The sequence below is a fragment of the Heterocephalus glaber genome, unplaced genomic scaffold (assembly GCF_053883595.1).
Source record: "Heterocephalus glaber isolate CG9 unplaced genomic scaffold, H.glaber_assembly_v1.0 deba00000281, whole genome shotgun sequence".
NCBI lineage: Eukaryota > Metazoa > Chordata > Mammalia > Rodentia > Bathyergidae > Heterocephalus > Heterocephalus glaber.
The window spans coordinates 12,191,413-12,203,475 of NW_028258139.1; the positions used below are offsets into that span (position 1 = coordinate 12,191,413).

The 12,063-nt window shown below is 61.3% G+C and overlaps 1 protein-coding gene across 1 annotated transcript; it reads left to right on the plus strand.

The window, feature by feature from the left end:
- Nucleotides 1-2,722: 2,722 nt before the first annotated feature.
- Nucleotides 2,723-8,551, plus strand: Scrt1 (scratch family transcriptional repressor 1). Its single transcript, XM_004837730.3, has 2 exons — nucleotides 2,723-3,178; nucleotides 5,086-8,551. Exons 1-2 carry the CDS (start codon nucleotides 3,064-3,066, stop codon nucleotides 6,021-6,023), a joined length of 1,053 nt encoding a protein of 350 aa, XP_004837787.1. The 5' UTR covers nucleotides 2,723-3,063; the 3' UTR covers nucleotides 6,024-8,551.
- The last annotated feature ends 3,512 nt before the right edge of the window (nucleotides 8,552-12,063 follow it).

Sequence of the window (12,063 nt, forward strand, 5' to 3'; positions counted from 1 at the left end):
GCCAACACTGGGATGCCCAACTAGGGAGGGATGAGAGACGGAGCAGAGCTGCCCTTGAGCCAGGTTAGCAGGAGGTCCCCACTGGGAGGTTCTGCAGGGAGTGGCTAGGAGGCTAGTGCAGGCAGGGCCCAGCGCACCCACCAGCTATGGGCCTTTACCAGCTCTTTCCTGTAACAAAGCATCCCAGGGCCTCAGTTTTCAGCAGGAAAGGCTCAGGGGTCCTCTGGTGGAGGAGGTGGAAATTTTCTAGAAACCCAGTCATCAACCGTCCTCCAGTCTCTTGGGGCTGGACCTGATACTGGGGCCTTGACCTCCAGATGTTCAGGGCAAGAAGACCTAAGTAATGGCACTGGGAAAGCACCCGAGCAGGTGAATACTGATGGGCAAGCACTGAACCCAGCCACCCCTCCTGGCCGGTGCCCCAAAGGGTTGTGGCATCCACCTGGCCAAGCAAGCAAGGGGCTTCCAAATGGTCCCCCAGGAGTGCCAGAGCAGGGAGACACAGGTGTCCATGCTCGGACGTCTTGTCTGTCGAGGGGGTTGGAAGCCAAAAGGGCGAGGAAATGGACAAAGAGAGGCAGGGATGTGGTCAGGAAGACAGGGATTTGGGGACCAAGAAATTGGATGGAAGGATGGGAAAACAAGGGATTATTAGTTAGGGGCAACAGAAGAATTGGACTAAGAGATTGGAGAGGTGAGGAGGAGGCTGGAATGGGTTAGAGGAGGGTAAGAATGAGGGCCCCAAAGGAACAGAACAACCAGATGACTGGGCCAGTGGACCCAAACAGAGGGAGAGTCGCAAGGACCGAGGGGCGGGGGTGTCCGGGATGAGGCAGTGAACGACCGGAGAGAGGGTCGCGCCTGGCACGTCCTGCTGGCGCCCCGAGGGTCTGCGAGTAATTAGGCCTGGTTCCAGATGCCCCCCCCCCAGTCCCGCAATCAAAATGCTAATTGGCTCTGTGCCTCCGGCTGCGCCTCTGCCAGGGACCCCCTGGGAGGAAGCCCGGACGAGCGGCTTGGCCGAGGGGGACCCCCGCCTCCGCCCCGCAGTGAGCCTCGCCGGCTGGGGCTAGGCGATAAGGGGGCGGCCCCGCCCCGCCCCCACCTCTGGGGAGCGCCTGCCAAGCAAGATGAATGTCCGGGGGCTCCGCGCGGGGCCGAGTCCTACGGGGCGGAACGGTGGTCCCCACGTATTCACCCACCACGGCGGGGCCTGGGGCTGCGGATGTGGGAGGCGGCGAGAGGCGGGCGCTGAGCTCAGCACTCTGGACGCGCCCCCGTGCGCGCGCCCGCCGGCCGATCCGCACAAGGTCACCGAGCTCGGCGACGAGCGCGCCCCCGTGCAGTAGGGCTGGCCGCAGTCCCGAACCGCCCTGCGACCTTGGTCCCCAGGGACAGCGAGCTGCGTGGGGCGTGTTCGGCGCAGAGAGACCCCAGTAGCGGGTGGGGGAGCCGGTGAGGGGACAATGGCGGCGCCGGGCCCTAATTGGGGACAATATGTACCCGCGTGCGGCCATTGTGTGGCCCAGAGACCCACTCCCTGCCATTGGCCGCCGGGCCTGACGTCATGGGGGCTGCAAACTCCGGACGGGCGGCCGCGGGAAGGGTTATCCGCCTGGTTGCGGGTCCTCTGGGGCCGCTGCAGCTGCGCGGAAGGGTGGAAACCACCAATGAAGCCGAATTTTTAGAGTAAGGGCATGGCAGCCCCTCTCATCCTGTCGCAGCATCCGGTCGCAGCAACATTCGCCCCACTACAGAGGCGGGGGGGAGGCCCCTCCGGCGGGTAAGGGGTCAACCCGGGTGACCGAGAGGCAGGAGACACTGCGGCACCATGAGCACACCGCGTTTCCACACTGTGCTTTCTCTGCCTCAGCATCGCCCTCCACCTCCCGCCTCTCTGCAGCCACACGCCCCGCGCTCCTATGGACCAACCAGTCCGTCTGCGTCCCCCTAAGTGACCCCCGAGTGGCGTGGGTGCCAGGCCTGTTGCCACCTCTCGCCATACGACCAACCATGCCGCAAGCCGCTGAGCGGCCCCTCCCCAAGCCGTTCGGGGAACTCCCCGCACGCCCAAACGAGGCTTCCCCGGGACCCCTCCCCAGGGACCCCGGCCCGGCCCAGCGCAGCCATTTCCGCTAGCCTCTTCCTCCCCCTCCCCCAGCTCCTGGCTTTAAAAGCTGGAGGCTGGGCTCGGCCGGCCGCAGGCAGAAGAAGCTGCATGTTCGGAGACCGGCCCGGGAGAGTCCGAGCGGCAGCCCCGCCCCCGGAGCCCCGCCATCCCTCTCTCCCCCTCCCTCGGCCCGCCCTCCCCCCCCCAGGACCCCCCGCCCCCCGCCCGCCGCCGCCGCCGCCGCCGCCGCCACCGCCACTCGCTCCGGCTGCAGAACAATAAAGCAAGCCTCCCGGAGACCCCCGCCAAGGACCCCCGCCCGACGGCCGAGTCCCCGTGGCCCTGCCCTCTCCGCGGGCGCCAGCTGAGAGCGCCCAGGCGCTGGCCGCGGTGCTGCCCAGGCTGGCGCTGGCCGCGGTGCTGAAGCTGCAAGCGCTCCTGCTGTTGCCGCCGCCGCCGCCGCGTTCTCCGGGCCCCGCGCCGCCGCCCCCGGGGGAATGGGGGGCGCTAACTGAAGCTCCGCGAGGCGGCGAGGGGGGGAGGGGAAGGGGGCCGCGGGGCCGGGCCAGCCCTGCACCCATTTGCAGCCTCCGGGCCCGGGACGGAGCGGCTCCCCCCCTCTCCGCCCCCCCTCCCCCCAGCCTCCTCCCCCGCCTGTCCAGGGGCGGCACTGCGGGCTGGGAAGCCGGGACCAGAAGAGGGAAGGAAGGAAGGAAGGAAGGAAGAGGAGAGAGGACAGAGGGGAGGAGAAAGGAAGGAAGGAGAAGACGGAGAAGAGGGGTCCGGAGGGGCACAAGAGGAGACGGCTGCACTCGCGCGACAGCATCCACAGGCCACAGTGGGGACCAGTGCTGCCTCCGCCGCTCTTCGGATGGTGACGGGGCCTCGCCGCGGCTGCAGTCCCCTTGAGCCCCGGCTCCGCAGGCCTTCAGCGCCGGAGCCCCGCAGGAATCATGCCCAGGTCCTTCCTGGTCAAGAAGGTCAAACTTGACACGTTTTCTTCGGCAGACCTCGACAGCTCCTACGGGCGTGCCCGCAGCGACCTCGGAGCACGACTGCAAGATAAAGGTGAGAGCTGGGCTGGGCTGGGGCGAGGGGCCCAGGGTTTTTCTGGGAGGGTTGGGTCCCAGGATGTGGAGATAAGAGACGCAGAATCCGGGAAACAGACTCGGGGGAACCAGGACTGGCAGGAGGCTGAGGCGGAGCTGGGACAGAAGCAGAGATGGGTATGGGGAGGGGGGTACAAAGAGGCAGATCAGACCCCAGCCAAAGCTGGGGAGAGAGTGTGAGTGCAAGAGAGAAGGTTGGGAAGAGAGGTCAGGAAGAGAAGGGACTGAAGTCACTCATTGACCCATACCCTGACCCTTCGGAGACCAGCACAGCTACTTAGACACCTGCTGACATGACAGGACCCAGACACATAGGCACATGCAGACCCACACCCAGAAACTTGGCCCACCTGACTACCCTCTTCTCTTTCTTGGCTGCACCTCTAGGACTCCTGCAAGGGTTATCTGGGGAATGCTGGGAGCTCCATGGAGGAGCCATGGGGCCCAGCATGGCTGCCCACCTGTCAGGGCCAAACAACCAGCAGAGGCAGAGCAGTATCTTCTCTGAAGTCAGGATCAGGGGGAAGGCTGTAGGCAAGCTAAACCCAAGGTGTTGGAGGTAGGAGAGGCTCTTTGTGTCAGGGTGCCCAAGTTCAAGGACAACTGTTAGCATGCAGGCAAGGGGACTGAGAGTGCCAGCAGTGTAGGGTGGCAGAGCAAGTGTGACCTGCAGGAGCATGAGCCTGTGTGAGCCCATGTGACTGCATGTGGCCATGTGACTGTGTGAGCTTGTGTGTGACCCTGTGTGTGTGTGCCTGCCTGTGTGCCACTACATGGGACCATGTGACTCTGAGACTGCTGTGCACCATGTGACCAAGAGTGTGTCTGGGATGGCTGCATATGTAACCCTGCATGAGTGGGTGGTGAGTGCCATGGTCAGTGTGCAGCCTGCCCTAGGAGGGGACCTCAGGGCTGATGGTGGCTGACAGGCTGGGTGTAACCCTGAAAGAACAAGAGCCTGCATCTTGAGAGTTCCTCTGTGACTTGAGGTTTCGAGATCCATCTTGTGTCTTGGAGCTGCAGTTACTGGCATGATTGATGGGGCCCTCTTGCAGCTTGCTCCATGAAGGTGTCCCCTGGTGGATGTCCTGGCTGACAGTCCACTCACTACATCTCCCTAATCACTGCAAGGGATTAGGGTTTGGGAGAAGACAGCAATGTGGAGCAGGGTAGGTAGGACTCAATGGTGCAAAATGAAGGGAGTGAGTGACAGGGAAGAGTGGATAGAAGGAGATGGGCAGGACTCAATAGGTCCAGGGAGTGGTGGGAGAGGTGGGAAATGAGGGGGAGGTGCTGTTGAAGGCCAGAAAAGCTGGGGGAGGTGGAAGTCTCTAGGGTTTGTTGGGGACTTAGGGAGCTAGCATCAAGGCTGGGAGCGGATTCTGGGGGACCTCGGAGAGGCGGGTCCGCCGGGGTCCCTGTGCTGGCGGTCCCGGCTTTGTGCGCGGCGGGTCTGCAGTGTGTTGCATAATCAGGGAAAACTGCTGAAGTGGGGAGAACCCGAGGGGGAGGGGGAGGAGGAGGAAGAGGGAAGCGCCGCCCCTCCCCCCTGACCTTGAGGAAGGGGGGCAGCCGCGCCCGAAGATGCGCCTCTCTCCTCCCCCCGTGGGGGCGGGGCACCGGGCGGCGAGGCGGAGCCTGCCGGCCCGGTCTCACCCTCTGCTCTTCTCTCTTCCCCTCCCTGCTGTCTCCATCCTCCCTGCTCCGCGCTCCCTCGGACCTGTCTCCTTTGTCCTCCTCCCTGGTCGCCTCCTCTCGGACCTGTCCCTTGCCTGTTTGCTCCGTCTCCCGCCCCCGGCCCCCTGTGCGTCCTGCCTGACTCTCCGTGCCCCTCCCGCTGTCTGTCTGTCCCGCCCCGGCCCTCAGGATACCTCAGCGACTACGTGGGGCCAGCGTCCGTCTACGATGGCGACGCGGAGGCGGCGCTGCTCAAAGGGCCGTCCCCGGAGCCCATGTATGCTGCGGCTGTGCGGGGAGAGCTGGGGCCGGCGGCCTCAGGCTCGGCGCCACCGCCCACTCCGCGCCCGGAGCTGGCCACCGCCGCAGGCGGCTACATTAACGGCGACGCGGCTGTCAGCGAAGGCTATGCCGCCGATGCCTTCTTCATCACCGACGGGCGCTCACGCCGCAAGGCCGCCCACGCCAACGCGGCCGCGGCCCCCTCCACCGCTTCAGCGGCGGCCCCCGAACGCGATGCCGGCAGCGGGGGCGGGGCAGGAGCACGGGGTGCGGGGCCGGGGGCCGGGGGCCGGGGCGCGCGCACGGGGGCAGGCGCCGAGGCGCGTGCGGGGCCAGGCGCCTCGGGCGCTGCAGGCCGACACGCGTGCGGCGAGTGCGGCAAGACCTACGCCACATCGTCGAACCTGAGCCGCCACAAGCAGACGCACCGAAGTCTGGACAGCCAGCTGGCGCGGCGCTGCCCAACGTGCGGTAAGGTGTATGTGTCCATGCCGGCCATGGCCATGCACCTGCTCACGCACGACCTGCGTCACAAGTGCGGCGTGTGCGGCAAGGCCTTCTCCAGGCCCTGGTTGCTGCAGGGGCACATGCGCTCACACACAGGCGAGAAGCCTTTCGGTTGCGCGCACTGCGGCAAGGCCTTCGCAGACCGCTCCAACCTGCGTGCTCACATGCAGACGCACTCAGCTTTCAAGCACTTCCAGTGCAAGCGCTGCAAGAAGAGCTTCGCGCTCAAGTCCTATCTCAACAAGCACTACGAGTCGGCCTGCTTCAAGGGCGGCGCGGGCAGCGCAGCCGGCCCCGCGGCCCCCGCGCCGCCGCAGCTCAGTCCCGTGCAGGCCTAGGGAGGCGGGCCAGCCGGTCGGCTCTCAGCAATACGGGCCCCCAGGGAAGTCTCCGCCGGCATTCGGGCGGAGGGGCCGGAGGGCGGGCCCCTCCTCACAGCAATAGGGAGAGGGAGCCTGCCTCACCCTGCTCCGCTCGCCAGGGGCCTTGCCAGCCTCTTCAAGCAATAGGGTCCCGAGGGGGACCCACTCCGAACTCCCTCCCCTTTCCTCCAGGGTGCCCCAGGCTTTCTCCCAGCAATAGGGTCGGCCAGACCCAGAACAGAACCTCATCTCTCAGTTGGGTCTCTGAAGATGGGGGTGGGGTGAGGTAGGGAACGCCCACCTCCCTCCTTTGCGCTCCGGGATCGCGCTGCAGAGACTCAGGTCTTCCCCACCCCTTTCCAAGCCTTCCAGGCCGGGCCTTAGGCCTAAACTTTCAGGGGGTCAATACCTCCCCGGCAGCAGGTCGGGGAGGAGACAGAGAGGGAATGGCTACAGAGGTGTCCTACCCCATCGGCTTTGGAGACCTCCCGGCTGTGTTCGACGCGTTGGGGACCGGGGAAAGGGGCGGACGGCGGCACCTTCTCCCTCGAGTTCTTTCTGGGGCCTCAGCCTGAGCCGCCCTCCTACCCTCTCCTCGCATCCTCTGCCAAATCTGAATTCTTCCAACCCAGCTTCCCGGGTTGTCCTCCATAACGAATAATAACGACGCATATCGAATGCATGGACTTATCCGACCTACTCAGATCCCGCTCCTGCCCTGCCCCGGGGCCCCCTCCCTTGTACCCCGGGCTTTCAGTGTTGGAGGACGGAAACCCGGGCCGGCAGGCAGGCGTGCTCTGCCCTTTACACACCTCTGTATTCGCTTTGCGGGTAAAGCCCCCTGGGGGGGTGCGGACGCGTCGGGTTTCTTTCTTTCTGTATTTGTACGTTTTATTTATGAACGGATTGCACTCGGGTCAGGAAGGGGGCCCGAACCCTTCCTTCCCGCCGACGCCGGGGGCCTGGGATGTCCAGGATCACTTCCTCCGCTCCTGAGCCCCGCCCCTAGCTGGGCTCTGCCTCCTGGGAGCCTCGGACCCCGCCTCCTTGAGGTTGGCCCCTCCCCCCGAGGCCCAGGCCCCGCCCTACTAGGTTGCCAACTCTCGCCCGTCTATGCCAAAGCCTCGGCGGCGACCCCGCCCAAGGGCCCGCCCCATTGGCCGCCGCCTTTGTGACGTCACTGCATGCAGCCCCACCCCTCTTCCCAACCCTTCCCGGGGCTGCCCGCTCCCTTTTCCTCTTAGTTAGTCCGATGCCGACTATAGAGCAATAATGCGCACTGCATGCGAAGCTGCCGCAGCCTCTAGAGTTACTGAGAATCAGGTATCCCCCTCCCACCCCACCCCATAGGACCCTAGATCAGGGATGCTGTGCGGGGCCGGCCGCGCAGACTTTCTTACCCTACCTTCCCGCTCCCCACGGCAGAGCCCGGCGGGCGGACAACGTGGTTCCTGGGGCAGAGGCAGGGTGGTTGCACCCAAGGCTCCTCCATCAGTCGTCCATCACTCACCGATCGCCCATTGTGCATTTACTATGTGCCAGGCCCGTTGCTGAGTCCGCTAGAGAAGCAGCGATCTTTGGGGAAGTGTATGTCCACTACAGAGTCCCAGTGGTCTTGGATGGGCCAGGGGCAGACGGAAATGCAGAGCGCCTGGTCCCTGAGCCAATGATCTCTTTCTCCCCACCTCAGTTCGGCTCCACGCTGGGTGCCTTCGGCCTCTGCCTTTGATGGGCCTTGCAGCCCCAGCTCAGGTGGCACAGACTCAGGGCCCCAGGGCCCAGCTTTACCCGGGCAGCCCAGACGGGCGCCCAGCCCGCCGATTCCCTGGCAAGCACGGTTCTGCCGTCCGTGGACAGGGTGCAAGCTGGAGCATATGATGTGGCCAGCCTAATCCTCAGCACCAAGCTTGGTTGTCCCAAACCCCCTCAGCCACCAGTTGTGGTGTCTGCATCGTTTTCCAGCGGGGCCTGCCTGCCTGCCTGCCTGTGCTGCATGCACAGGCTCACACAGGTGCCCCGTGTTGCCCCACCCTGCACCCCTGTCTCCCTACCTAAGGAGAAGGCCAGAAGGTCGTCGGCCCACCAGGCTCTCCTGCTTCCCCCACACCCTGCCGCCGTGGAAAGCCATGGGCCCCCTCCTGCCCCCATAACTAAGCAGCACAATAACCGACTTAGTGAATTCAGGTAGAAGGAACGTTTAGGTAGCACCTATTTTGTACTGATTCTACAAGTAGGGCCCGAGGTGCGGGGCCCTCGGGTGGGGGCTGTGGCCGCCGGCCTGCCCCGCCCCCACCCCCGCCTGCGCCCCGCCGCCTTGTACATATTCCTGCCCGGAACAGGCCGGGATTTTTACTCGGGCCGAGCCCTTCTTCCGCCCCCGTTTGGGGCCGGGCCGGCTGGACAGACGGACGGACGGACGACAGACCTCCTTCCTAAGCACAATAGCACCAGCTCCCCGGAGCGCCGCACCTCCACAAGGAGAATAAATGCCACTCTTGATAGAATTTGGAGTGTTGGCTGATGTGTTCTTGTTGGGAACTGCTGGGGTGTCTTTCTGGTTCTGCAGTCGCAGTGCTGGGAGTCATAGATAAAGTTGTGGCCCAGACTTTTTCTGGACAGGGCTGGCTTTGCTGGCTGAGACACAAGACATCTGTCTGAAGGCAGAATATTTGGCACTTCCCATGGCAGGTGAATCTGTGCTGTACCAGGAATTGAGGGCACTAAAGGGCTCTTGCCCAATGTCAGGCTCAGCCCAGGCTGACCTAGAATGGGCAGAATATGTACAGAAAGGGCTATAGTCCTCTGGCCTAAGAGGCCTCCATCTCCATTCTCTCCTATTCTCCCCATAGGACCCCCCTACCCCCCAGCCTGCTCCCAGGCCTGACTTGCAGGCAGCTACAACAGTGTCGGATCCCAGGCAGCTACATCAATAGTGCTGGATCCCTCATCCTTTGCAAGCCTTCTGATATGTTGTTGGAAGGAATGAGAATGGCAGAGGTTTTGAGGTCAAGTCTCCCTGTGGTCTGCTGCCTTCATCCTGACCCTCAAACTCTGGGTGTATTCTTCTGTATTGCTAAACAATGAACGCCTCCATGGACAGCTGTGCTAGGCCAGTTCCAGGAAGGCGGTGCCTGAGGCAGAGAAGCTTCTAAAGCCACCCATGATCCTCAGGGTCTAGATAGGGGGAGCTGAGCTGACAACATGGAAAGCAAGGTTGTATTGGGTAAGGAGAGCACAGGGGCCTGAATCCCTTGCTCAGCTATGATCTCTGGCAACTGGGTAAGCAGGCATGAGTTGAGTGCTTGCCCAAAGACTACATAGGTGGTCAAATTAGGTCAGCCCTAGGCCAAGGCCAGCACAGCTGTCCACACCTTGGCAGGGGCAGGGACCAGATACATCTGAACTCCACCCAGTGTCTCCCCTGTGAAGGTCGTGGCCTCTGGGCCTGCTAATTCAGGGGACTCTAAAGAGGGAAGAGTGTCCCCTTCTGGAGAGCTCCACCAGCAATAACAACAGCAGGAATAAAGTTGTACATGGTACTGGGAGGGGTCAGTGGCCAAGAGCTCCTACAGAGAGATGCTCTCTGTGTCTGGGCTGAGAGGGGATTATTTCCCTATTTGCAGATGAGAAATCTGAGTATTGGGGAAGAGATAAACAGCATGTCTAAGGATGAGAAACCCAGAGGTGACTTTGACACAGCCTTGCCCCAGTCCCACATCCACACTATACCTACCTAATCTACATACTAGCATATGGCAATGGCAGGCAAGGAAGCTGCTAGCTGCCCATTCCTTGCTAAAGGACTCCACAGTGTTAGTGTGTTGAATGGCCATTTCTGCTTTTTCTGGGATTCTGAGTATGGTGCAACTGGAAGATGGAAGCATTCTCCCCAAGGCCTGGTATGAGCACACCTTATTCCAGTCAACCATGGGAACAACTATCCATTGCAGAGAATGGATGGTACAGGCCAGTGAACACCACTATTTTGAATTCTCCCTACAGCAGTGCCTACTCATGGTCAGCCTCAGGCCCTTTCTTTTCTTTTTTTTGGTACTGGGGATCAAACTTGAGACCTTGCGCTTGTGAAGCAGTCCATGGAACCACTGAGCTAAATCTCTGGCCCCTAAAACTTTATAGAAACTTGAACTTTTTTTTTTTTTTTTTGTACTGGGGATCGAACTCGGGTCCTTGCGCTTGTGAGGCAGGTGGTGGAACCACTTAGCTAAATCCCCAGCCCTCAGGTCCTTATTCCACCAGGCCTGCAAGGCTCCCCACCCCACCCTGGATTCCTCCTTATTTACTGACAACTCCATCATGGAGATCTCCACCAAGATTTCCTTGATAACCCAGCCACACACCTTTGTCTTTAACCAACTTTACCTACCCTGACCTTTCTCCTCTCCTCGGTGCCCTGGGCTGTACCTTGCTTTGGATTTTTGGGTCCTGGAGTTCATGCCAGGGAACCCTCTGCCCCATGCCTCAACACTGGCTTCAGCATTACTCAGCTGGCCAGACTCTCCTCCCTAGTGGCTCTAGTCCACCTTCCGGACACCTTTCTACCAAGGTCATTTACTGACTGATTGCTTTGAGCCAGGTATAGTTAAGATAGCCACCTCTCAGGTCAGGGATTTAGCTTAGTGGTTCTGCCACCTGCCTCAAAAGTGCAAGGTCCTGAGTTCGATCCCCAGTACCAAAAAAAAAAAAAAAAAAAGAGCCACCTCTCTTGCTCAACCCTTCGCTCGTGGGCTGGTGAGCTGTGCCTCTTTGGGCCTATTGTCAGGCTGACCTGTCAACCTTCTCTGAGTATTGTCCTGGAGTGGGCTGGCCTTCTAGTTTTTGGTTCTGTATTGGAATGTGGTACTGCCAGAGCACACTAATTGGGGACACAAGGCCATGGGGAGGCCATACATTCACTGCCTGAAAGGGAAATGGCGAGGGAGTAGTAGAGCTCCTATGCTTCACCCCTACACACCAGGCTCCAAAAGGGACATTCTTGGTTCAGGGATTTAGCTCAGTGGTTTCGCCGCCTGCTGTGCAAGTGCAAGGACATGAGTTCGATCTCTGGTACCAAACAAACAAAAAGGACATTCTTTTCTGTCTTTTTTTTTTTTGGCGGTACCAGGGACTCAGCTCAGGACCTTGTGCATTTGAGGAAGGTGCAGTGCCACAGAGCTAAATCCCTGGCCCTTTTCTGGCCTTTTTAAGGTCAGTAATCACAAAGGCCCACCCCTGCCTTGCCCAGGCCCAGCTACGTCCCATTGCCAGAGACTGGGTTGAACAAGTATGTTCTGGGAGACTGGGTAGGAAATGGAGAGATGGTCCTGATCGAACAAGGCTTATGCATGAGGGGCTTTCTGGCTGGTAGGGTGGCCCTATGCAGGCTACACAGATATCCGGGATGACTGGGCTAGAATCAGCTAAAAATGACCTGTGCAACAAGAACAGGTCACAGGTGGACAGCCCCACAGGCCAAAAGTGGTAGAAGCAGGGTGAGGTCAGTGGGAAGTTTCAGACCAAGATGTTTGTTCGATAGGTGCTTCTATGCTTCTGCTGCTCAACGTGTTTCCGGTGAAATCAGGCCTGTACTTCGCACGGGTGCAGGATGCATGCCCGGGCAAGTGGGCTGTGGCTGATCAGTTGCTTCACTTAGGCTATTGCACCGGCATGCTGTGACTGTGGCCTGGGCCCTTTTCCCGCTTGATCCTGATCTGGCTTTTGCGGGACGTCCCCCTGAATCCGTTCAGCTCAAAGTGCTCCCTGCCTGGCAGCTAAGGGCTCTCGGAGTAGGACAGCGCGCGCAGGGGTTTGCTGGGGCAGGGGTAGTTTCCGCCGGGTGTGCGCTCCGACATGAGCCCCAGGACAAGGCGGTAGTGTTCGAAGCCGTTCATAGTTGACCTACACCCTAAACGGTTCGCTGAGCCGAGGGGTGACGAAATTCTGCTTTTACAAAAGTGGGACAAGGGGCCAGCGAGAGGTCGAGGAAAGTGCCCAGCTGCTAGGGAGCCAGGCGCTGGCG